Here is a 25,571-nt window from a genome sequence, read left to right as displayed (position 1 = left end):
AGACACACGCACACAGACACAGATTCAGACTCAGCAGAGCTGATCTGAAGTAAAAGTGAAACTGACTTGCTACTGCTTCCTCCCTCATCTCTCAATCTCTCTCTCTCTTTGCGTGTGTGTGTGTGTGAGGTTGGTGTGTGTGTCGCACGCTAAAGAACGTGCATCAGTCCGTTTCCTGTGCAGACCCCAGCTCTCCTGTCTTGACGCCTGGGCTTTCCAAACACACACACTAGGGCTGGGAATTTCCAGGGACCTCACAATACGATATTATCACGATACTTGGGTGCCGATTTCAATTATTTTGTTCCCAATTGAAATGAATAGTAAGTAATGTATTGTGTCATTTTGGAGTCACTTTTATTGTAAAAAAGAATAGAATATGTTTCTAAACACTTCTACATTGTGGATGCTACCATCATTGTGCGTAGTCCTGAATGAATCGTGAATAATGAGTGAGAAAGTTAGACGCACAAATATCGTCCGCCAAGACGTGCTAACCTCTCACCATTACAATAACAGGGGAAGTTAGCATTTTCTGGGAGGTATGATATTTATGCCTCTAACTTTCTCACTCATCATTATTCATATAAACATATTATATTGTTACTTACAATAAAAGTGACCCCAAAATGACACAATACATTATTTACCATTCATTTCTATTGGGCACAACCAAAACAAACTGCAAATGCATCCAACAGGTTTGTAGAGTCACAAGCTTAACGTAATCATTGCATGCTATGAATATTAGACCAAATACTTAACTTTTGACCACTTTAATACACATAACTGAATTTGTCCCAATAGTTTTGGTCCCCTAAAATGGGAGGACTATGTACAAAAAGTGCTGTAATTTCTAAACAGTTCACTGATTTGATGGATGAAAAATACCCTAAAATTAAAGCTGACAGTCTGCACTTTAACCTCATAGTCATTGTATCGTTTAGAATCCAAAATGCCAATACTTTTGGCGCTCACTGTATTTTCCTGATTCTTGACCACTTTTTTGATTTCTTGCCTCCATTGATTTAGTCATCCTATAAGGGTAAAATCCAATAACTGTTGAAAGGATTATGGTAGAAACATGAGGTTTGGACCATTGGTGTTCTTAGAGGAGTATCTACACAATTAGCATGTTATTTTACCCATTGGTCAAAATATGCCTTTTTGATTGGACACCCTAATAATAGGCCTAATAATATAGTCTACTGTATCGATTTTACCCCCATCACTAACATACACTAACACACTGTTTGTTGGTGAGATTGAGTGTGATCCGGGCTGGAATGTTGATCTGCTTACAGACAGAACACACACACTCAGTCAACCCAGCATCTGCTGCCCCGGCTGCATTCAACACTAAACACTAGCACAAAAGTGACATAGCAGTAATGCAGCAGTGACATAACCAGATGTACATGAGGACGCCAAGGAGTCATATCACCATGCCAGAGAGTCTGAGGTGTGTGTGTGTATAGTAAGAAGGGAGGCAGGATCTGTTACAGTATATAACAAAACATATGCCTAGGTTTCACTTTTGGTTTGGCAGCCTGTACCCGTAGCTGATCTTTCAAATGATTTCCAGGTTCCAGTACCCGTAGCTTATCTTTCAAATGATTTCCAGGTTCCAGTAGAATAGGGCATGTCTGTATATTTGTCATTGTGTGTTTTCTGCCTGTATGGACAGACACTTGAGCTCTCTGGTCTGTACAGTGGAAATGCTCACCCCTGCCCTCTGTAACCTTAGCCTACGGGCAATTTCTCGGTAATAGAATTACACTTAAAGTGTATGCCAAACAAAAACCATTGATTTCAAAGTTTAACAAACCTTACAACTATGTATAAGGACTACTTTGAACAATTAACACAGAACATTTCACAAACACATTTACTGGAAGAACTATGCAGATGCAAAGTTTGGTAACAGAATTACGGTATCACAAGTTTAGACATTACAGTAGAGTGCAGAAGAGTAGAGTGCAGAGCGCAGTAGAGTACAGTAAAGTAGATCTGTTCAGTACAGTTCAATACAGTACATTATATTGTACTCTGCTCTAATGTGCTCTACTGAACTCTACTGTACAGTGGGTGAGGATGCTTGTTACAGTAGATGGAAAGAGGGTAGGTGTCGGTAAGAGCCGGGAGAGGTGACATTAACTGGAGAGAGAGTGAGAGGGAGGGGTGGTCCAGACTGCTTTTACAGTCTTGCGTTGACCACCGAAACTTCTGTACTTTTTCGATACGAGAACTTGAAAATGGTTCGGTACTAGAATTTTTGTTACTTAGTACTTCTGTCAAATGTGTCTCATGTCGTATACTGATTGAGAGGATCGAGTCCGTCTTTTAATTTGTCTAAATCTTCTCAAGGGGGCCGTAATAAGGTAGCCAGGCTACATGCGCTTGCTGTGTAGACCTGTGTATGTATGGTGTGTAGACTTCTAGGGCAATCTAGAAGCTTCAGAAATGAGCCGCAGTGTTGTTTTGGAATTCAACTATTCATTAAATTCATTAGTATCGTTTCGGTATTGTGATACCAAAACTGGTATCGAAGTCAAAATTCTGTTATCGTGAAAACGCTACCGTACTGTCCAAACGTGTGAAACATAGATGTCTATGATTTGGTCCGGCCAGGTCGGACTGACAATTTAAACTACTTTTCAACGTCCGGTGTCGGTCGGTGCTCAGTGGGTGAGGATGCTGGTGACAGTAAATGGAACGAGGGTAGGTGTCAGTAAGAGCCGGGAGAGGTGACTTTAACTGGAGTGAGAGGGAGGGGTGGTCCAGACTGTTTTTACAGTCTTGCGTTGACCACCAGATGACAAAAAGAGTGGGAAAAAACACAAATGACAAATCTGCCCGATTCCAGCCTTGCGGAAGCACCCCCAGATCATCACCGATCCTCCACCAAATTTCACAGTGGGTGCAAGACACTGTGGCTTGTAGGCCTCTCCAGGTCTCCGTCTAACCATTAGACAACCAGGTGTTGGGCAAAGCTGAAAATTGGACTCATCAGAGAAGATGACCTTACTCCAGTCCTCTACGGTCCAATCCTTATGGTCTTTTGCAAACCTCAGCCTGGCTCTTCTTTGCTTCTCATTGATGAAGGGCTTTTTTTCTAGCTTTGCACGACTTCAGCCCTGCCCCTAGGAGCCTGTTTCGAACCGTCCTAGCCGTGCACTTCACCCCAGATGCCGTTTGCCATTCTTTTTGTAGGTCACTTGATGTCATCATACGGTTGTTGAGTGACATTCGAATTAGTTGGCGGTCAGTAGAGAGACGTTTTCGCCCTCTGCCGGTCTGTAGCTTTGTTGTCCCCAATGTCTGTTGCATGACCTTGTTCTTATGAACCGCCGTCTTTAAAATTTTAAGGATGGAAGCAACCTGACGGTCACTGTATCCCTCTGCCAGTAAAGCCAGAATTGAACACTTATTTTCCTCACTCAAAACTTTCCTTTTCAACTCTTTTGGCATGGTCAATAGTTCTCTTTTGATTAATATTACTTTTGAGGTACTACACTGTTTTTGCCATCCAGCTGGTCCTATTGCAAGAGGATAGCAGTGGTTTTTATACTTTTTCTCGTTAAATAAGATTTGGTTCAGGTGATCACCTAATCAGTACCTAATTCAGTAGAATGAGGTGTGCCTGTGTTGGAATTCAACAGACACTGGAATGGAATGGCTGTCATACATGTAGAGATGCTGATTTAAGAACAATTTCAAAAGTTTGGGGTCACTTAGAAATGTCCTTGTTTTCTAAAGAAAAGCAATTTTTTTGTCCATTAAAATAACATCAAATTGATCAGAAATAGTGTAGACATTGTTAATGTTGGAAATTGATATTGTAGCTGGAAACGGCTACAATAGTGGAATATCTACGTAGGCATACAGAGGCCCATTATCAGCAACCATCAGTCCTGTGTTCCAATGGCACATTGTGTTTGCTAATCCAAGTTTATCATTTTAAAAGGATAATTGATCATTAGAAAACACTTTTGCAATTATGTTAGCACAGCTGGAAACTGGTGTGCTGATTTAAAGAAGCAATAAAACTGGCCTTCTTGAGACTAGTTGAGTATCTGGAGCATCAGCAATTGTGGGTTCAATTACAGGATCAAAATGGCCAGAAACACATAACTTTCTTCTGAAACTCGTCAGTCTATTCTTGTTCTGAGAAAAGAAGGCTATTCCATGCGAGAAATTGCCTAGAAACTGAAGATCTCGTACAACATTGTGTACTATTCCCTTCACAGAACAGCGCAAACTGGCTCTAACCAAAATAGAAAGAGGAGTGGGAGGCCCCGGTGCACAACTGAGCAAGAGGACAAATACATTAGTGTCTAGTTTGAGAAACAGACGCCTCACAGGTCCTCAACTGGCAGCTTCATTAAATAGTACCCGCAAAACCCCAGTCTCAACGTCAACAGTGAAGAGGCGACTCCGGGATGCTGACCCTCTAAGCAGAGTTGCAAAGAAAAAGCCATATCTCAGACTGGCCACTAAAAATAAAAGATTAAGATGGGCAAAAGAACACAGACACTGGACAGAGGAAGACGAATCGAAGTTTGAGGTGTTGGGTTCACAAAGAATAACATTTGTGAGACGCAGACCAAATGAAAAGATGCTGGAGGAATGCTTGATGCCATCTGTCAAGCATGGTGGAGGCAATGTGATGGTCTGGGGTTGCTTTGGTCGTGGTAAAGTGGGAGATATGTACAGGGTAAAAGGGATCTTGAAGAAGGAAGGCTATCACTCCATTTTGCAACGCCATGCCATACCCTTTGGACGGCGCTTGATTGGAGCCAATTTCCTCCTACAACAGGACAATGACCCAAAGCACAGCTCCAAACTATGCAATAACTATTTAGGGAAGAAGCAGTCAGCTGGTATTCTGTCTATAATGGAGTGGCCAGCACAGTCACCGGATCTCAACCCTATTGAGCTGTTGTGGGAGCAGCTTGACCGTATGGTACGTAAGAAGTGCCCATCAAGCCAATCCAACTTGTGGGAGGTGCTTCAGGAAGCATGGGGTGAAATCTCTTCAGATTACCTCAACAAATTGACAACTAGAATGCCAAAGGTCTGCAAGGCTGTAATTGCTGCACAGAGTTCAAGTAACAGACACATCTCAACTGCAACTGTTCAGAGGAGACTGTAAGAATCAGGCCTTTGTGGTCGAATTGCTGCGAAGAAACCACTACTAAAGGACACCAATAAGAAAAAGACTTGCTTGGGCCAAGAAACACGAGCAATGGACATTAGACAGGTGGAAATCTGTTCTTTGGTCTGATGAGTCCAAATTTGAGATTTTTGCTTCCAACCCACCGTGTCTTTGTGAGACTGTAGGTGAACAGATAATCTCCGCATGTGTGGTTCCCACAATGAAGCATGGAGGAGGAGGTGTGATGGTGCTTTGCTGGTGACACTGTCTGTGATTTATTTAGAATTCAAGGCACACTTAACAAGCATGGCTACCACAGCATTCTGCAGCGATATGCCATCCCATCTGGTTTGCGCTTAGTGGGACTATCATTTGTTTTTCAACAGGACAATGACCCAACACACCTCCAGGCTGTGTAAAGGGCTATTTGACCAAGAAGGAGAGTGATGGAGTGCTGCATCAGATGACCTGGCCTCCACAATCACCCGACCTCAACCCAATTGAGATGGTTTGGGATGAGTTGGACCGCAGAGTGAAGGAAAAGCAGCCAACAAGTGCTCAGCATATGTGGGAACTCCTTCAAGACTGTTGGAAAATGTTCCAGGTGAAGCTGGTTGAGAGAATGCCAAGCGTGTGCAAAGGCAAATGGTGGCTACTTTGAAAAATCTAAAATATATATTTTGATTTGTATAACACTTTGTGTTATTTAATCGTTTTGATTTCTTCACTATTATTCTACAATGTAGAAAATAGTAAAAATAAAGAAAAACCCTTGAATGATAGTTTGTCCAAACCTTTGACTGGTACTGTATATACACACAAATACATGCTCACTTCACTCACTCACAGGGAGATCCATGGATGCACTACCCTTACACACTCACTCACAGGGAGATCCATGGATGCACTACCCTTACACACTCACTCACAGGGAGATCCATGGATGCACTACCCTTACACACTCACTCACAGGGAGATCCATGGATGCACTACCCTTACACACTCACTCACAGGGAGATCCATGGATGCACTACCCTTACACACTCACTCACAGGGAGATCCATGGATGCACTACCCTTACACACTCACTCACAGGGAGATCCATGGATGCACTACCCTTACACACTCACTCACAGGGAGATCCATGGATGCACTACCCTTACACACTCACTCACAGGGAGATCCATGGATGCACTACCCTTACACACTCACTCACAGGGAGATCCATGGATGCACTACCCTTACACACTCACTCACAGGGAGATCCATGGATGCACTACCCTTACACACTCACTCACAGGGAGATCCATGGATGCACTACCCTTACACACTCACTCACAGGGAGATCCATGGATGCACTACCCTTACACACTCACTCAGGTGCAACATTTTTAGGCTAGTATGATTGTCCATGAAGCTAAAACAAATGTCTCCTCTCTCTTAGGGCGAGTCTGTGAAGTATTTCTTGGACAATGTGGAGATGCTGGGGGATCAGGTAGGTTTCCTCTCTTTCCCTCAATCAATCTACCTCCATCGCTCTCCATCCCCCTCTCATGTCCTCCACTCATCCCTCTTTCTCTCTCCTCCAGAGCTACATCCCTTCCCAGCAGGACATCCTGCTAGCCCGTAAGCCCACTAAGGGCATCCATGAGTACGACTTTGAGATCAAGAGCGTTCCCTTCAAGATGGTGGACGTGGGAGGACAGCGCTCAGAGAGACGACGGTGGTTCGAGTGTTTTGACTCTGTTACCTCCATACTGTTCCTAGTGTCTTCTTCTGAGTATGACCAGGTACACACACAGTGGACACACACTCCCTCTGTTTCTCTCTCTCACACACTCTCCCTAATTTATTTGTATTTATTCTTTCAAGGTCTTGATGGAGGACAGACAGACCAACCGTCTGAGAGAGTCATTGGACATCTTTGAGACGATAGTCAACAACCGAGTCTTCCTCGCCGTCTCCATCATTCTCTTCCTCAACAAGACTGACCTCCTAGAGGAGAAGGTCAGTAACATCGCAATCCCAACAAACACTCTAGGGAGCAGGGTTCACACTCAAGAAAATAAGCTCTATTCGCTTTTCAGAGATAAATGTACTGATGCCAAGTATTATAATTGAAGTCACACCAACCTTCAGATTATACTAGGGCTGACCCCAATTAGTCAGCTGGTCGATTGTTTGGTCGATAGGCAGTTGGTTGACTAAGATTTTTTTTAGTCAAGCAGTAGCAAAAAATATATGCGCCCATCTCAGTGAACTAATCCATTGCGGAGGCCTAGACTAAAAGCCAATTTATGCTTGATTTGTAAATGTGGTCGGTGGCTCCATATGGCGGATGTGACGCAATTGTGTAGCCTTCGGAGGCACGCAGAGGCCAAATCGAGCTCCATACCACATCGCCATGCGCCTCCAAAAAGTTGTAACAATGCCGAGGCCTCTGTATAGCTCCGCATTGACATGATTGGTTGACGGTAGGTGGGGGCGGTACATTCTGTATGAACACAAACTCACTTCCTTGACAATTTCCTTCACAACAGTTCTGCACTGCTCCGCGAAGCGCAAGAAGTATGAATGCCCTGACTTCTGCAGAGGCCATATCACTGGAAATGCTGCATGGCCGATGCGGAGGCCGGATTAACCATGCAGCGCCCAGATGCACAATGCACTTCTCTCTCCAGAATGCGCTCTCTCCCGTCAATTTGTGCACATTCTTTGTTTCATAACGTAATTGTGTGAATTGTTTGCGTTTGGTTGTTAGTGGATATCAATTCCCCATTACATATATCACCAGTAGTACATTTAACATTAATTCCTCTCAATTCTAACCTACAATGTTTGTTTGGTTATGGGAATTTCTGTTAATGCATTCAATATACTATGATTCCTTTTACCGTTCTCATTGTCGGAGTGGACGCATTGTTTGCAGAGTGCACAACCTATGCAACACTTGTGAGAAACAAGTTTTGGTTTATTTCATTCCATTTATTCAATTTAGTCATTGTCTTTTGTTTGGAGCGCTCCTGTCAATGTTGAGCAAGGACGCACACCTGATTCCGCTTTGAAGTAGGCCTATAGGCTACCTGGCCTGAACGCTAATGGAGGCATATAAATGTGCCCATTTGGGGATCTGATAGTATTTCTGATTGGCTTAACGCACAAACACTAATGACCTGTGGAGCTTCTCAAAGTAATGTTTTCTTCACCTCAAACAGCACGCAAACAAAGTCTGTTTTTACATCCATTGAGAATGACAAAAGTTCCTCAATGTATTTGAAAAATCTTTCCAGCTGTCTCCCTTTCGATAACCACTCGGCGTGAAAGGGAAAAATGTCATGCTCTAATCCAGTGGAAATGTCATAAAATAGGCCTACCTGATTACTTCATATCAGTGCTTGACTTGGACTGAAATAGGTTCCGGTACTCATTTTGGGTGCTGGTACTGTTTATATTTAAGTGCAGGAGCTCCACACTACTTTTGAGCTAATATTCTATAAGAGGAACAGGAGCTCAAGCAGTAGAACATTTGAGGTGTCAGTAGTCCACTCCGGTGAGCTCCTGCCCAAGTCAAGCACTGCATCTTATCCCTTGCCCAAATAGCCTAGAGCTGTGTCCGTCCTGAGCTTACTGGCACTGGAAACTCTGAGGGCCCAGAATATTTTATACAATGTTGCAAGTTCACTAGCACAAGCTTCTGGCAGACCCAAGTTAATAGTTGATACAATGTTTCAAGTTCGTTGCAAACAGGCCATGCTTAGCCAATGTGCTTTATAGGATATTTATTTTTATCAGGATATTGTCTACCTGCAGGCTGCAATGTTTTTATTTGTTGGCTTTATGTAGGCTATTTTTACATAGTTGGCAATGGCAATAGAAGTTACTTTTTAGGTTTGGATAGAATGTTGATTGACCACATGACAATGATTTTGAGATATAAAGACGTTATTATATAAATTAAATTAAACTTTTCCACGAAAATGTGCATATGAAAACCATAACTGGCACGCAGATTGGTAGAAATGGTAAGATAAATTGGCATTTCACATGAGAAAGGTTGCCGACTCCTCCTGTAGCCTATTACCGGCAACTTCAGGAGAGTAATGGCAGAATCTGCGAAAGCCAGCAGGAGAGGGAGGAGAATGGTTGGGTCAGGTTTTTTCTTCTGGTTATCTAGATCTCTGGCTCCCGTTTGAGTCATTTGTGTCATCAAACAGTAAGCTTAAAGCATCAGACAAGCTCAATGCATACAGCTGATGTGTCTATATATGGAAAAATACACATTTAAAAGAACAGATTACTTTCAGTCGACCAATATGTTTTTTTAGTCGGGGACAGCCCTGGATTCTACTGACGTTCCATGTTGTCTACACACATACACCCTCACTCACACACTCATTACTGACGCCACACACTTACACCCACATGCTCGCACCTACGCTGCTGATAAAATTATTATTGATTACATTTTTTACTACCATTTACACTGCTGTTCATTGATTATTATTTGCCATTACCATTTAGTATCTATTTATCCCGCTACTGGTCACTATTACTCCTGTTTACATGTATATATTTCCATTAGTATATTACCATATGTATTTATATATTCCTGCTATCAGTCACTTTTCAGCCCTGTTTACATCTATAGCTTTCTACCAGTCACTGTTTATGTATAAACCCACCTCAACCACTCCAGTTCCCCTTCACCAGGGTTTCCGTTAGCCGGTAAATGCCGGCTTTTGGCCAAAATAATAAATACAATTGTTGCAGGCCAAATTGTCAGAAAAAAAATAATTCCATTGCAAAATAATACTTTTTATTCATTGATGGAAATACCAGTCGATGTGGTCCAACTTCAAAGGCAAATATACTTCATAGGGTAATAAATCCTCAAGCTGCTGGGACATTAGTGTCGGGTGTTTATCTACTCAAAATTGGCGAAGATTGTGTTGATTATCCCCATTTTCAGTGTGCCCGCCGAGAGGGGATTCTTTCTCCAAAACAGAGTAAAGACGGCCTCAAGATCGCACCTTCTTGAGGACAAAGTACGAGGCTGATGCGCATTGCAAGCTTCTCCAAGGAGTTGGACAGTTTTGACTTCCCAACAGCAGCGGCTCACTTTGAGCAGGCCGAGGTCCGCCACAAACGCTAGTAAATTGGAGGCAAATTGTGTTCGTCGGGCCTGTTCCTAGCAGTTCTGCTGCCGCCCTAGGCAAGATCATAATATGCCACCCCTGTGTCATGTATAGTATAAAGATTTGGAATGGATTGATAGAGTAGAGTAATGGTGTGTATCAGTTGAGCTTATTTAGTAGCACTTGGAAACGAAACATCGTTGCCAACTATTCAAATCAGAGAGTTAAAATGTTGCAATCACTAGGCAGCCAACTGCCTATAGTAGGAAACAGAGTTGTTATCAATAAACCACGTATATCACACATGACACAAGTTACGACCCCACGATAGTTCAAATTACAATAAACAACATTTATTAACATCATCCATTAGCACTGTAAAAAGAGTATCATTTTAGCTTTGGAAACAAGTGCTTTCAGAAATGCATGGCGTGGGCCTCGTTTCACAGGAGCATTGTAAAATGAGCTTTCTCTCAATGAACCAGTCTTAACGAATTTCGTTTTATTTACATATGAGTTTTTATAATTTATTCATTTTGTGGCTGCCTAGAGTGGCCTCGTTCCACTGCTGTGGTGCTGATTTGCAGCGGGAGTGGGGAGGGCCGGCCCTGGTGTTGTAGACAGCCATGTTTTGTTATTTATTAATCCTAATTAAAATGTTCATGCCTAGGCTAAATTAAATTAGAGGCCTAGATTGTATTTGAAAACAGCTGTATTTTGTTATTAATTAAAGTGTTCATACAAATGGCCTATAGGACAGGTCGTTCGCAAAATATATTATACAAATGTTATATTTTGAAGTTGTTTTTATTACTGTGTAGGCAACTTGTTCTTTTTTTTTAAAATAATGTTAATTTATAATTTATAGCAGGGATGAAGATATGCAACAGACAATGTTTTGCTTTTCAATAAAACCTGTCATGTTGGTATAAGAACATCATTCTACTTGATTGTAATACAACTTTACAGGCTAATTTATATTCTGTTAAAATGAATTAAAATCATCTAAATGTGATTTTGAGCACCGTGGGTGGACGCCGATCTGGATGCAGACCGATGTCCGGTAGATTTCTCAAATGTCCAGTAAATTTTAAAATCTTGCCGGTTATGTTGTCCTGTGCCAAATTTACCTGATGGAAACCCTGCCCTGCACATTGAATAAGGGACTGGCACTGACCTGTATATACTTGCGTTCTCGTGTTTCTTGAACTTATATCGTACGTCTTCTGTGTTTTTATTCTATTTTCTATTATCTACTGCAGTGTTGGGAAAGAGCTCTCAGGAAATAATTGCACTGTATTGATTTGCACCTGTTGTATTCTGTGCCCGTGGGGAATAAACGTTTCAACTTTGTGTTGATCTGATCCCTGTTCCCGGCAGGTCTCGAACATTTCACTGAAGAAATACTTTCCAGAGTACACGGGGCCGGACCACAGCCTGCCAGACGTCCAGAAGTTCTTAGTGGACTGTTTCCGGGGGAAGAGAAGAGACGCGACACAGAAGCCCCTGTACCACCACTTCACCACAGCCATCAACACGGAGAACATCCGCCTGGTGTTCAGAGACGTCAAGGATACCATCCTCCATGAAAACCTCAAACAGCTTATGCTCCAGTGACCTATGACCTCTAGAGAGGACCTGAGAGGAACCAGCCTCCAAAAGGACCCCAGAGAGGACTTATTCTCCCACCTGAAAGAGGACCTGATCGAGTACTGCTCTCACCTTCAAAAGAGGACCGGATTGAGGACACCAGTGCCTTGGGGAGGACCTTGATATTCCACTTTTGTTGTTTTTAGATGGTTTTATTTGGTTTTTACTGCACTGTGTTGAGTGGATGGTCTATAGGTCAGTTTGACCTTCTAGGAGCCAGGGACATGATTGAACGCTGGATAATAAGCACTGCCCTGGATCAGTTTTGAAGCCTGCCATGCTGTCATAGCCCCTCTCCTGTACACTGATCTGAGAGCTGTGTGACTGACAGAAACCACAACGCCTTCATACAACGTCTTAATAACCCTTCATCACTGTGTGCGTGTGTGTGTACCTTTCTAGCCTTAAGTCTTGGCGTTAGCCATCATGTAATCAATCATGTCCTTTATAATCTATGCATTTTAATGTGTGTGTATGCAGTTTACAATTTTCCACCTTTCTATTCCCAGGTAGTTATCATGTAATTCTGCTGTAAGGACACAAAACACACACACACAGTTGGGCGATTAGCTAGTATTGTTATCTCAGGGTTGTACGGAGGTCACTCTATAAAGGATGTCATTATCGTGTTGTAATAATCAGTCTGTCCATAGGTCTGTCATCTATTGTCTTTACCCCTCAAATTCAAATCTGGACCTCCACTGCTTTTTTATTTGTATTATTCCCCTCTAATCAGGGACTGATTTAGACCTGGTGGGTGCAATTAATTATCAGGTAGAACAGAACCAGCAGCACTCCGTACCTCGTAGGGTAAGATTTGAATACCCCCGTTCTATAGTGTATATCCCAGGTTGAAGCGTTAGATTTTTTTAGTTAAATGTCTTCCTGTGAGAACCTGTTCTGGAACGTATTCATTAAGCACGAAGTGGAATAAAACAGGCTGAAACGGGGAGATACTATCTGAACTTGTCCAATAAGAAACGCTTGTTTTCTTTTTCCATTGCACAATGTTTTGAAAAATAATTCTGCATTGTGCCCTAATGAAAACAACCCAGAAGAGCAGAGGGGGCGTGTCTCAGACCCTGGGCTACGTTCATTTGGGGCGCAACGATACAGAACTTTCAAGTAGATACGTATGTGTGTTAATTTCTGTCTGAACGTTCTATAACGTTTTGCCCCCACGGAACGTGGACCAGGTTACCACGACAAGTTAAAGGTACCGCCTCCTCCTTCCCTCTCCTCGCTTCCCATTGGTGGCCTTGTACAGGGACGTTGTGTTGGTCAGTGAGGTTGTCTGTCTAATGAATGTGATCATGTTTATAGTTGTACAGACTGACTCAAATGTATCTTTTAGTTTAAAATCATGATGACGGATGTGTTTTTGTTTCCGCTCCATACTGTAACCTGTCGTTGATGTTCATAGTGTTTATAGGTATGCTGACACTGTAAGGTACGCCACCTCATAGTGCTGAAAGACAGCTAGAGACTGACTCCAGATTAGCGGTTCTCTCCTGCCAAGTCGCACTGTGCCTTTTCTATCTGTAAGGATCAACTGATCCTAGTTTCTCTCGCTACGGAGATGACGCGTCTGTCTTTCCACTGTGCCTCTCTCTGGCTCTGGCCTTGTACAGACTGACACCTGGGTCCGGATTCACAAAACCTTGTAAGAAGACATTTCTTAAGTGCCATTTTTTCCGTAACTTTATACTTAAAAATAAACATATGAAAAGTTGCTATTCCTCAATAAGGTTCTTGCAAATGTTCATAATTTTCTTCCAATGTTTCGTCCTAAGAAAATAGTTAAGAAGAAATTAGATTCTTGAAAATAAAGTTATTGGATTTCTTCTTGGAAATGTTCTTAATTCCAAGACAGCTAAACCCTTGTCTTAAACTCATGGAAGTGAGAAAATAAGCTAATGAAAGCAATTGAACATGTTTATTGACTCAAAACTAAATCTGAAAGTTTCAGTATAGTTTTAAATCCAATAAAACATTTTAGACCAGTAATCTCGGTAAGAAATATGCTAACATGATTGCCCTTGCTAGCTAGCTCAGTTTCCTAGCGACAATCATTTCAGGAAGATAGTTAAGAAGTTTGTAAGAAAATCATGAATTATTATGAAACGTTTGAGTAATTGCACTTACGAACTATCTTAAGAAGCTTCTTATGCATAACAGTTTTGTAAAACTGGGCCCTGATGCCTTAGTTGTAATATAAAACTGTTTACTTCCATGTGTAAATGGCTGTAAAAAAAAAAAATGAGAAAAAAAAAAGGCTGATTATTAGCTGATCGCTGTTTCATTGTTGGCCTTGTCAATGAACAGACTATGGACATCTGTCATTTCTTTCTCTAACAATCTGCATTCTTTTTTTAATGCCACTAATTTTCACAATAAAACACATTGTTCTAATAAAGTGTGATTTGTCATTCATTCAGCCCATAGACTATAAAGCAGCGGTTCTTAAGTCTGGACCAGAGGCCTCCCCAGGGTGCATATTTTTTGCTCCAGCCCAACACTAGCACACATGATTCAACTATCCAAGGGCTTGATGATTACTGGTAGTTGACAATACCTTGAGAAACCCTGGTATAATGTGTTGCAGAGAGTAAGAGGCGAAGCGACAGGAATAACTGGGCCCAAAATCTGTCTTCTCCAGCAGATGCCGTTTTTTAGTTAACAAAAAAATATTTGATCGAATAGAAGTTTTGTAATGATTAAGTTGTTACAAGTGTACTGATATGAGTAGGACATGTGATATCCCAGAAACTTTGAGAAAAAACACGTTGCCACAGTCGTCAACCCCACCTATTTCTACAATGTATCTTCTATACAAAAGTGTGATTTTAACCCCTAACCTTAACCACACTGCTAACCTTATGCCTAACCTTAAATTAAGACCAAAAAGCATGTTTTTTCCCCCCATGAATTTTAACGATTTAGATTTTGTGGCTGTGGTAACTAGTGGAAATAGTTTTGCCTGTTGTTCACATTCGTATCTGCCCTCTCATTGGCTAGAATGGTCCCACCTGATCTTGTCTAGGGCTGTTGCAGTGACCATATTACTGCCACACCGGCGGTCACGAGTCATGAAGGCAGTCGAATTCCATTGTGACCATTTAGCCAAGGTAATTAGGATTCTCCAAGCTCTGATGCTGCTGGTCATTAGTAGCCTACCAAACTTGCTAACTGCCTGGTACTCAGCTCTCTGTTGTCCCTCTAATCACTCTGACATCAATGCAAACGTAATCGAAAATCTAATCAAACATTTCATGAGAGCTCATGTTGCGCAACATTTCAATGGGCTATGCAATTGCGTGAGAAAACAGAGTGATAAACTATTAAAAAGAGGAGGATCCCATCAGCTTTCTATAGGCTAGGCCTAATATACTTATTTCTCAACTTTCCTAATATTAAGCACATTGCTTATCTTTACAACAGGAGTATAGCCTACCTGGCTGGCATGAAAATGAACCACGGGAAAAGAGTCCTCCATTCGTTATTTAAGTGCATAAATGACATGTAATCACAAATGCAATTATGCTTGTAATGCTTTTATTATGAAGGTGCATTTCTATGGTGAAAAATGTCTTCCCCAAACTTTAAACTGCTTATGTATGCCAGTTAGGCTCTACACCCGTTGTAAAGCGGATTCATGTGCTTAAATTTAAGAAGTTATTTGGCCACTTCAGTTGTGACACAAACCTTATCAAAAAATATAGGCCTATGGGCTAGGCTACATGAGGTGTGCAACTATGATTTAAAAAAGTTGCCAAAAAAAGGCATGCGCTGTTTCTTGCCTTACCGCACACAAGCTGGGCGTCATTCATAAGTGATAATATATAATTCACAAGTGATAGGCTAATATTGTCACCCATCAGACTATTCTTGATTTAATCTTGTCTTTACATATACTAAATAATATAATTGTGTGAAATTTGTTTTGATTTAGAATGGACCATTATCATGCACCTGTCTCGAAACAGGGGCAGCTGGGAAAAATACATGTAATCTATGCACTTAAATAGCGAATGGAGGACGCTTTTCCCATGGTTCATTTTCATGCCAGCCAGGTAGGCTATACTCCTGTTGTAAAGATAAGCAATGTGCTTAATATTAGGAAAGTTGATAAGTAAATATATTAGGCCTAGCCTATAGAAAGCTGATGGGATCCTCCTCTTTTTAATAGAGGCCACCAAAACTGTTTTCTCACACAGTTGCATAGCCTATAGAAATGTTGCGCAACATGAGCTAATGGACTCTCATTAAGTGTTTGATTAGATTTTCGATTACGTTTTCATTGATGTCAGAGTGATTAGAGGGACAACAGAGAGCTGAGTACCAGGCAGTTGGCAAGTTTGGTAGGCTACTAATGACCATCAGCAGCATCAGAGCTTGGAGAATCCTAATTACCGTGACTAAACGGTCTGATGGTATTTGACTGCCTTCATGACTCGTGACCGCCGGTGTGGCAGTAATACGGTCACGGCAACAACCCTATATAGGAGTACCTATTTCCTTGTTAACCGCTCAACACAGAATCGCCGCGTGTGCGCACTCCCTCAAATCGTTTGGAGAAAATATCCTTTCTATTTTATTCAGCTTTGTTCAATTGTATACTTCATACTATGAAATAATATAAAATAATGCCACGGAATTCTAAGCAAATCTTGTCTGCTAAATGAACTAGTGTAGCCCACAGCCATATGGCATAGCCAGATCAGGGCCTAACATAAGGACAACTCAGAGTATGTTATTCTGTTCTGAAATAGACTACATTTTCTTCATATCATGCTTCTTTAGACCTGTCTAAAATAAATTATGGATTTATTGTGAAGGTGTAGGCTATATTACATGGATTTTTATAGACGTTCCAAAGGTCTGCATCAGTGGCTTGTAGGCTGTGTGGGGAAGCCAGGAGATGCTAAATGTGTTTATGTTAATTAACGGTAAATTACCGTGAGACCAACAGTTATTTGCTTGACCAATCACCGGCTGACGAAATGTTGTGACCGCCACAGCCCTGATCTTGCCTGCTTCCGACTGCCTTCCATTTTTGAAGACTTAATTTCAGTAGCTAGGTTTCCATCTGATCGAGCTCCACAGTGGAGGTGTCATAATACCCATAAACCTAGCGGTCAAACAGGGAAATGGTTGCAATTGTTTTTCCACCAATTTTTCCCATAGGGGATTTTATTACATTTTAGTCATTTAGCAGACGCTCTTATCCAGAGCGACTTACAGTTAGTGAGTGCATACATTTTTCATACTGGCCCCCCGTGGGAAACGAACCCACAACCCTGGCGTTGCATGCGCCATGCTCTACCAACTGAGCTACAGGGGACTATAAACACCTTGTCCTAGAGAGATTTACACGGTTATCAAAACGACACGCCAGGGTAAGCCTACACGAAACACAGTGTTGCGTTATATACAGTGGGGGAAAAAAGTATTTGGTCAGCCACCAATTGTGCAAGTTCTCCCACTTAAAAAGATGAGAGAGGCCTGTAATTTTCATCATAGCTACACGTCAACTATGACAGACAAAATGAGAAAAGAAAATCCAGAAAATCACATTGTAGGATTTTTAATGAATTTATTTGCAAATTATGGTGGAAAATAAGTATTTGGTCAATAACAAAAGTTTCTCAATACTTTGTTATATACCCTTTGTTGGCAATGACACAGGTCAAACGTTTTCTGTAAGTCTTCACAAGGTTTTCACACACTGTTGCTGGTATTTCTGCCCATTCCTCCATGCAGATCTCCTCTAGAGCAGTGATGTTTTGGGGCTGTCGCTAGGCAACACGGACTTTCAACTCCCTCCAAAGATTTTCTATGGGGTTGAGATCTGGAGACTGGCTAGGCCACTCCAGGACCTTGAAATGCTTCTTACGAAGCCACTCCTTCGTTGCCCGGGCGGTGTGTTTGGGATCATTGTCATGCTGAAAGACCCAGCCACGTTTCATCTTCAATGCCCTTGCTGATGGAAGGAGGTTTTCACTCAAAATCTCACGATACATGGCCCCATTCATTCTTTCCTTTACACGGATCAGTCGTCCTGGTCCCTTTGCAGAAAAACAGCCCCAAAGCATGATGTTTCCACCCCCATGCTTCACAGTAGGTATGGTGTTCTTTGGATGCAACTCAGCATTCTTTGTCCTCCAAACACGACGAGTTGAGTTTTTACCAAAAAGTTATATTTTGGTTTCATCTGACCATATGACATTCTCCCAATCCTCTTCTGGATCATCCAAATGCACTCTAGCAAACTTCAGACGGGCCTGGACATGTACTGGCTTAAGCAGGGGGACACTGCAGGATTTGAGTCCCTGGCGGCGTAGTGTGTTACTGATGGTAGGCTTTGTTACTTTGGTCCCAGCTCTCTGCAGGTCATTCACTAGGTCCCCCCATGTGGTTCTGGGATTTTTGCTCACCGTTCTTGTGATCATTTTGACCCCACGGGGTGAGATGTTGCGTGGAGCCCCAGATCGAGGGAGATTATCAGTGGTCTTGTATGTCTTCCATTTCCTATTAATTGCTCCCACAGTTGATTTCTTCAAACCAAGCTGCTTACCTATTGCAGATTCAGTCTTCCCAGCCTGGTGCAGGTCTACAATTTTGTTTCTGGTGTCCTTTGACAGCTCTTTGGTCTTGGCCATAGTGGAGTTTGGAGTGTGACTGTTTGAGGTTGTGGACAGGTGTCTTTTATACTGATAACAAGTTCAAACAGGTGCCATTAATACAGGTAACGAGTGGAGGACAGAGGAGCCTCTTAAAGAAGAAGTTACAGGTCTGTGAGAGCCCAAAATCTTGCTTGTTTGTTGGTGACCAAATACTTATTTTCCACCAGAATTTGCAAATAAATTCATAAAAAATCCTACAATGTGATTTTCTGGATTTTATTTTCTCATTTTGTCTGTCATAGTTGACGTGTACCTACGATGAAAATTAGAGGCCTCTCTCATCTTTTTAAGTGGGAGAACTTGCACAATTGGTGGCAGACTAAATACTTTTTTCCCCCACTGTATATGGCCAATATATCACGGCTAAGGGCTGTTCTTAAGCATGACGCAAGTCCCTGGACACAGCCCTTATCCGTGGTATATTGGCCATATACCACAAACCCCAGAGGTGTCTTATTGCTATTATAAACTGGTTACCAACATAATTAGAGTAGTAAAAATAAATGTTGTCATACCCGTGGTATACTGTCTAATATACCACGGCTGTCAGCCAATCAGCATTCAGAGCTCGAACCATCCAGTTTATAATATATAAATATTTGTGCATACAAGCGTTTCTCGCATAATTAATTTTACTGACACAAAAAGATCCCACCTTGTCTAGCGTATTTTGTTTTGTCGATATTTGGAAAGTTTACAGACAAATCTTCTGTTTCCATCAGGCCTGTCATGACATGTTTTATCCTATGTACTTTACTTGCATAGAAAGGATAATCTTTGGTTCCAATCTCTCTGTTCACTGGAGCTGTAGCAAGGATGTTTATAACTAACCCAAAATGGACCATAGCCTTTGGTTTTCAATGGGAACAATGAATCATAGTCGGCAGAACAAACAAGGAGGTGTGCAGAGCCAAGCAAGAGCTAGCGAGATCCTGTTGGGGGCGTTCTATCGTTATTTGCATATTTCCGTTAGCAAAACGCCTACCTTGAAGTGCGCCTGTACAATAACTAAATTCGCCCTTGCACTCCTTCTAAACAACGCAATTTTTGGCAAAGTGTAAAGTCTACAAACCTTAGTCCACTCTGTTCGTAACAGATTCTAGTGTTGGGAACAGAAAACTGTATTGAGATCAAATGTTTCATAGATGAGAACATTTGGAGAATGTCCTCCCAAATCCACCTCGTTCCATCTTCTAAAGGCCAAATCAAACGGAACGAGCTTTGCTTCGCGTTTTGACTGCGTTGACACTCGCGGCCCGACTGTTTTCTGTCGTTCACTACCGTGTATTCTATTCGCGTTTCGTTTGATTTGGCCTTCCCACTGCCGGCCACTGGGCTTCCTCTCATCAACATATTTGGTAGGGATTGGAAACGCCAAGCGGATGTTTCACATTTATACATCCGGTGAAATATCTGTCTCATTGTTCTATCTGTGGCTGTAGTTTCCACTAGGGGTCAGCAAAGGTCTATTTCTCAACAACCACGCCCACTTTCTCTAGACTACTATTTATTGTGTCGTTTTTATCGTTACAACTCTAACCAATTGCTGTATCGGTAACGAGTGCAATAACAGTTCGTTTTTAAAAAGTAATATCAGACATTTCTAAAGCTTTATCTGTGCTGAAAATATTTTCGATGTGGAATAATCTAGCTAATTTACTCAGGCGTTTACTTGTGCTACCGAAGGGGTCTTTTCCAAAAGTATTTAGCAGACAAAAAAAACTCAGAATGTTACGGTTGAACCAACTTGTTCGCACAATGTTCCATGCGTACAGTAAATTGACACAAGTTTACATTTCGTCAAGAAGACGATAAACATTAGAAGCTGTTGCAGTGGTGCTGGTTTCGTTCAAGCAACCAACAAAGGGCAAGTCAAGTTGAATCTGATTCTTTCTCAAATTCACTCAAGACTCATGTCATGCGGGTTATGTAAACCAAGATGGCATTGTCAGGAGCAGGACTCTGGCTATGCAGACTAGAAAAGCCTAATAATGGTCATCAAACTCATTATCCCTTTTGATTGAGAAAAAAGTAATGCATGTATTACATATTAATGTATAGATTATATTGAGTTTTTTTCTCTCTAACATATTAAAGCTAGAAAGTTATTGGAGGTAATTTAATCCTTTGTGTCAATATGGTCAAACTCTGTCAGACAATAATAACAACATAATATTTAAATAATCTACAATCTTCTCTCTTTTCCAGCAGTGATGTCGTCCTCCAGCGAAACATGTCCGTTCTGTGGGAAAAACTTCAAGAGACTGAACAGCCACCTTCCCAGATGCAAGATGGCTCCGGTCGCCACGACAACACAAAGCTCCCAGACTCCTCCTGGCCCACCTGACCTCATCACAGACAAGAACAGCAAGAAGACATCGTTATCATTGTCTTCTTCATCACCATCAACAACTTCTACTAAGAGTAAGAAGACATCATCTTTGTCTCCATCCCCAGCGTTATCACCATTGGCAATTACAACCAAGAGTAAGAAAACATCATCATCATTGACAACTACTAAAAACAGTAAGAAAGCACCGTCACCTTCCTCCTCCTCGTCATCAACGACTTCAAAGAAACGGCAGAAGCTCCTTGATGAGACTTTGGTTCTCTCCAAGGACAGTCTGGCAAAAGATCCAGCCAAGACCCACACAAAACCCAAAGCGATAGCCAAACTCAAAGCAGCCCCAGTCCCTGCTACAGCCCCATTGAGCACTAAAGCCAAAGCTGCCTCTAAGAAGAAGGTTTCACTGAGAGAGCAGATTGAACTATCCACTCAGACAGCCGCCATAGCTGCTGCCACACTATCCCAGGAATCTTTATCAGGGGCACAGAGTGAAGCAAGACCCTTCTGGAAGGTGGAGGTGGGGAGCAGTAGAGAGGAGGTGGAAGGAGAAGAGAAGCTGCAGTGTTCAGGGAGTGGTCAGCCCAGACCCAGCATCCAGGACCACACCACCCTCAAACCTGACTGGCTGTACAGCAAGACAACCGCACTGGACCATAATCCAACCATAACCGCTGACCTCAATAAAGACAGTCTACGCAGCAAGACAAGCAACAGGGGACTACTCACGGTCAACCATGTTTCATCAGTGCTGGACCGTGTTCAGACCACAACTGCTGATCGTAACAAAGACTATCTGTGTAACAAGACCAGAAGACTGCTCACGGTTGACCTCGGTCAAACCTCCGCGAGAACGGAGTCAGCAACTGCCAATCAGAGCGTGACAAGGGAGAAAGCGCCATTCGACACCATGAAGTATGGCACTGAGCAGAGGATAATGGGTCTGTAGTGTTTCTCTGGTCCTACTGTATTATGGCTGGCTAGCCCGTTAACCATTGGCATCTCTACTCCATGTAGATGAGGCCATCACTAACTAACTGGTTAACCATTGGCATCTCTACTCCATGTAGATGATGAGACCATCACTAACTGACTGGCATGTTGTGTTGTAGGTACGCTGTCTCTAGGGGAGGTGAGGCTGAAGGAACTGCCTGGCTGGATCGCTACCAGAGCTCCCCGCAACCCCAGAAATGGAGTGCAAGCCCTGAACAGTGGTAGGAGGACACCTTACACCAGGGATCATCAACTAGATTCAGCCGCAGGAGGATTTTTGTTTCTTGAGCGGATGGTCAGGGGGCCGCAAGAACCCCAGATATATTTGACTAAAACATAATCATTTCAAACCTTCTTACATCTGTATACGATCACATACACTGAGTATACAAAACATTAAGAAGTTACCGGCTACTGAGTTGAGGTGAAAATGGTGGAAACAACTTTTAATGTACACTGAGTGTACAAAACATTAGGAACACCTGCTCTTTCCATGACAGACTGACCAGATGAATCTAGGTGAAATCTATTAACCCTTATTGATGTCACCTGTTAAATCCACTTCAGTCATCAGTGTAGGTGAAGGGGAGGAGACGAGTTAAAGAAGGATTTTTAAGCCTTGAGACAATTGAGACATGGATTGTGTATGTGTGCCATTGAGGGCGAGTGGGCAAGACAAAATGTAAGCACCTTTGAACGGGGTATCCCATTATATCTTTTTTAGGTCCAACTCTCATCTACCATCTCTCTCTCTTTCTTTCTGTCTCTTTCTCTAGGATGGCAGTGGTACTACAGGAGGTATATAGATGTGAGGAAAGGTGGAGTGGGAGGAGTGGCCATGCTGCTAGCAGGATACTGCATCCTGGGCTACACCTGGCACTACCCACACATCAGTAAGTGTGTGTGTGTCACTTTCTTCAGAAAATATTGACTGACTTTCTTTATCTTTCTATGCTTACTGACTTTATTGTGTGTTTTTCCCTCAATAGAGCATGACCGCTGGAGGAAGTACCACTGAGCCCCAGCAGTAGGGGTCAAACTAAGGCGAAACCTCTCACTCTGGGAGCGCGCCCCTAGTGGTGTGGTGGAGAAATCCTTTCCAACAGGAGACATATTTGACGAGCTGCAGCTATGGTGAAAAACGCTTTGGCTCTATACATATATTCTTCTGTGTGAAAGGAGATGAGATGTATACAGAAGCAACACTGAGGTGCTGAGGGAAATGGTCTCATTTCAGTTTGAAGTTTTAATATCTTGTAGACCTTGTGTACAACTCTTTATTTATCGAAAAGTATTTATGTTGCATTTTCTGTTGTTTCGTTAACTGTTTATGAAAGGGAAGGATACCTCAAGGTTACAGCACTTTTTCTAGGACAAGTTAAAATGAATTGTGTGTTCTCTCTAAACTAGTGAGAACAGCACCAAAGCTAAACCAGCACTCCTTAAGGACTCCCAGCCGGTCCAGCAAGTGTCACTGTTGGACTGTTTTTGTTTAAACTGACAATGCGTTAATGTGTGTAGCAATGACTCAAATGATTGAATGTAAAATCCTGACCAGCCATGAGACAAACTTGCCCCAAGTATTATTATAACAAGTATTACGGTGTGTGTGCATGCAGTATTTAACGGACTGTGAATGTTTTACCAATACTAAATGTTTTGGAGAAAGGTTAAGTTTCAAATGAATCAAGCTGTGCCTGTTTATGATTGTATTCCAAATGAATTTATTATTGACTTTTCTCTTTCTGTTGTAGTGAACACACAAACTAAAACTGAACTGACAGTATTTTTGTAACGATTTCTTTTGGAACACTTCATTGCCAACAGAATACAAAAAAACAACTTAATTCTCATGTTTTACATTCTTTTTTTTCCTTTACAAAAAAGTATCAATATTGTTTCATTTTTTATATATATATATATATAAAAAAAACTATACAAATCATGTACAGAGTGAGACAAACAAAAGTAAACAGTGAAAATGAGGGTAATGAAGTAAAAATGTGTCACTCCTTGGCAGAAAGAGCCTAGTATATCAACCCAAGTCCTTAGGCACTCCTGAGTGAAATGACTGTTCCCCATAAAGTGCACTACTTTTGATCAGAGCCACATAAGCTCGTCAAAAGTAGTGCACTATCACAGGCATAGGGTGTCATTAGAGACATACGGGTCCTCAGGACCAGGGCTGAAATACAGAGGGTTGAGAAGGCCTCACTCACAAGACACAAGACAAACTGTAGAACAGACAGCTGTGTTCTCTCTAAGGCCTTCAGTCTGTTCATTCAGTCAATTTATGAGCATAGTTTACAGACACTTCTCTCCTCCCTCTCTCCTGTTGATTGGGGTTTAACTGTTGGGAGGGAGAGGAGGATTGAGTGAAGTGATGGACAGAATGAAGGAGAGGAAACTTAAGTGGGCGAAGTAATGAGTAACATTCGTCCAGCACACGTACGCAGAGACATACACGTACAACCCATGACCTTCCAGGGTCGTTAAATCTCATGAAACGTGTTACCATGGTTGCGTGTTGACTTCGCTGGGACACACATCCCTAACCACACAAATAGTGATTTATAAAAAATAAAAAAAGATAAACATGTCGAAACATTTCTCCCTCAATCTGAGGAGTTAGCTCCCCCCCAACACCAATACACGCCGACGAGAGTGAATGTGAGTGCGGAGGGGCGTCACATACCTTTAAGGTACAAAATAAAAATGCCAAATAAGATAAAATGACAAAACTGACAGAAAATCAAAAGCTGCTTGTTTAGTCGTTATATAGACACTCTTGAGTGGGAGTGAGTCTCTCTGGCTTGACTTTACTATGAAAAGTAGAGAACACAAAAACCATCAATTACTATTGTATTTTATGTGTAGGTGTGTAATGTCAAGTGCAAAAATTAAAGGCCATTTCTTACAAGGCTTCTTCATGTATGCACTCACTAAGTCGCTCTGGATAAGAGCGTCTGCTAAATGACTAAAAATGTAAACATTTCAAGGACAACATAGAATTTCTCAGGCACAGAATCATCATCTTCCTCCTCCCTGAACTTCAGCATTGTGGGACGTGGCCTAACATTGGGGTTCAGGAATTGAGGAATTTTTGTATAGAGGTCAATGAGAGACGGTGTCGAATTTGGTCAACAAAAAATGTAATTGCTAATTTGCTACATGAGGCTTATTTGATCCAATATACGTTTTGAAATGGTTAGGTTGTTACGAATGCACTGATATAAGTGGACGTGGACGTGGCATTTCGGCAACTTTGGAAAAAAACGACTTTATATCCGAGTTGTACCTGTTGTCATAGAGATATATAGCAGACTCATCATGGATATAACTCGTTTTAAAGTGGCCATTGGGGCTTCCACCATTTTAAAGTAGTCAACTCAGTGGGGATTCCTGAGTTGGGAGCAATCAGCCAATGAAGAAGAAGAAAATGTACTACTTTAAAATGGAGGTAGCCTCAATGGCGCTGCCTGTGCTGTCACAGACACAAAGATGAGTCCTCCATCCATCTCTATCGCCTGTTGTTCACACACGTATCTGCCCTCTCATTGGCTAAAATAGTCGTACCTGATCTCGCCTCCTCCCACCTGCCTTCC

General features: G+C 41.9%; 1 protein-coding gene across 2 annotated transcripts in view; it reads left to right on the top strand.

Annotated features, from left to right (window-relative positions):
* The window catches only part of LOC311121662 (guanine nucleotide-binding protein subunit alpha-13-like), a 44,465-nt gene extending 20,714 nt beyond the window's left edge, over nt 1-23,751 (top strand). Inside the window, exons 1-5 of one of the 2 annotated variants that reach the window (XM_084196118.1) lie at nt 7,102-7,165; nt 20,838-21,914; nt 22,086-22,187; nt 22,743-22,859; nt 22,956-23,751. In XM_084196118.1, the coding sequence (XP_084052244.1) occupies nt 20,843-21,914; nt 22,086-22,187; nt 22,743-22,859; nt 22,956-22,984 (1,320 nt within the window). In that variant the 5' untranslated portion in view covers nt 7,102-7,165; nt 20,838-20,842 and the 3' untranslated portion in view covers nt 22,985-23,751. Of the gene's footprint in view, nt 1-6,602; nt 6,654-6,747; nt 6,949-7,030; nt 7,166-11,673; nt 14,357-20,837; nt 21,915-22,085; nt 22,188-22,742; nt 22,860-22,955 lie in introns of those variants that run through there. The other variant, XM_084196119.1, reaches the window with a different exon arrangement.
* The last annotated feature ends 1,820 nt before the right edge of the window (nt 23,752-25,571 follow it).

The sequence above is a fragment of the Coregonus lavaretus genome (assembly GCF_964263955.1).
Source record: "Coregonus lavaretus genome assembly, contig: HAP1_SCAFFOLD_1294, whole genome shotgun sequence".
Classification (NCBI taxonomy): Eukaryota; Metazoa; Chordata; class Actinopteri; order Salmoniformes; family Salmonidae; genus Coregonus; species Coregonus lavaretus.
Note: the sequence above shows the minus strand (reverse complement) of the source record. Positions and strands in the feature narration are given on the sequence as shown.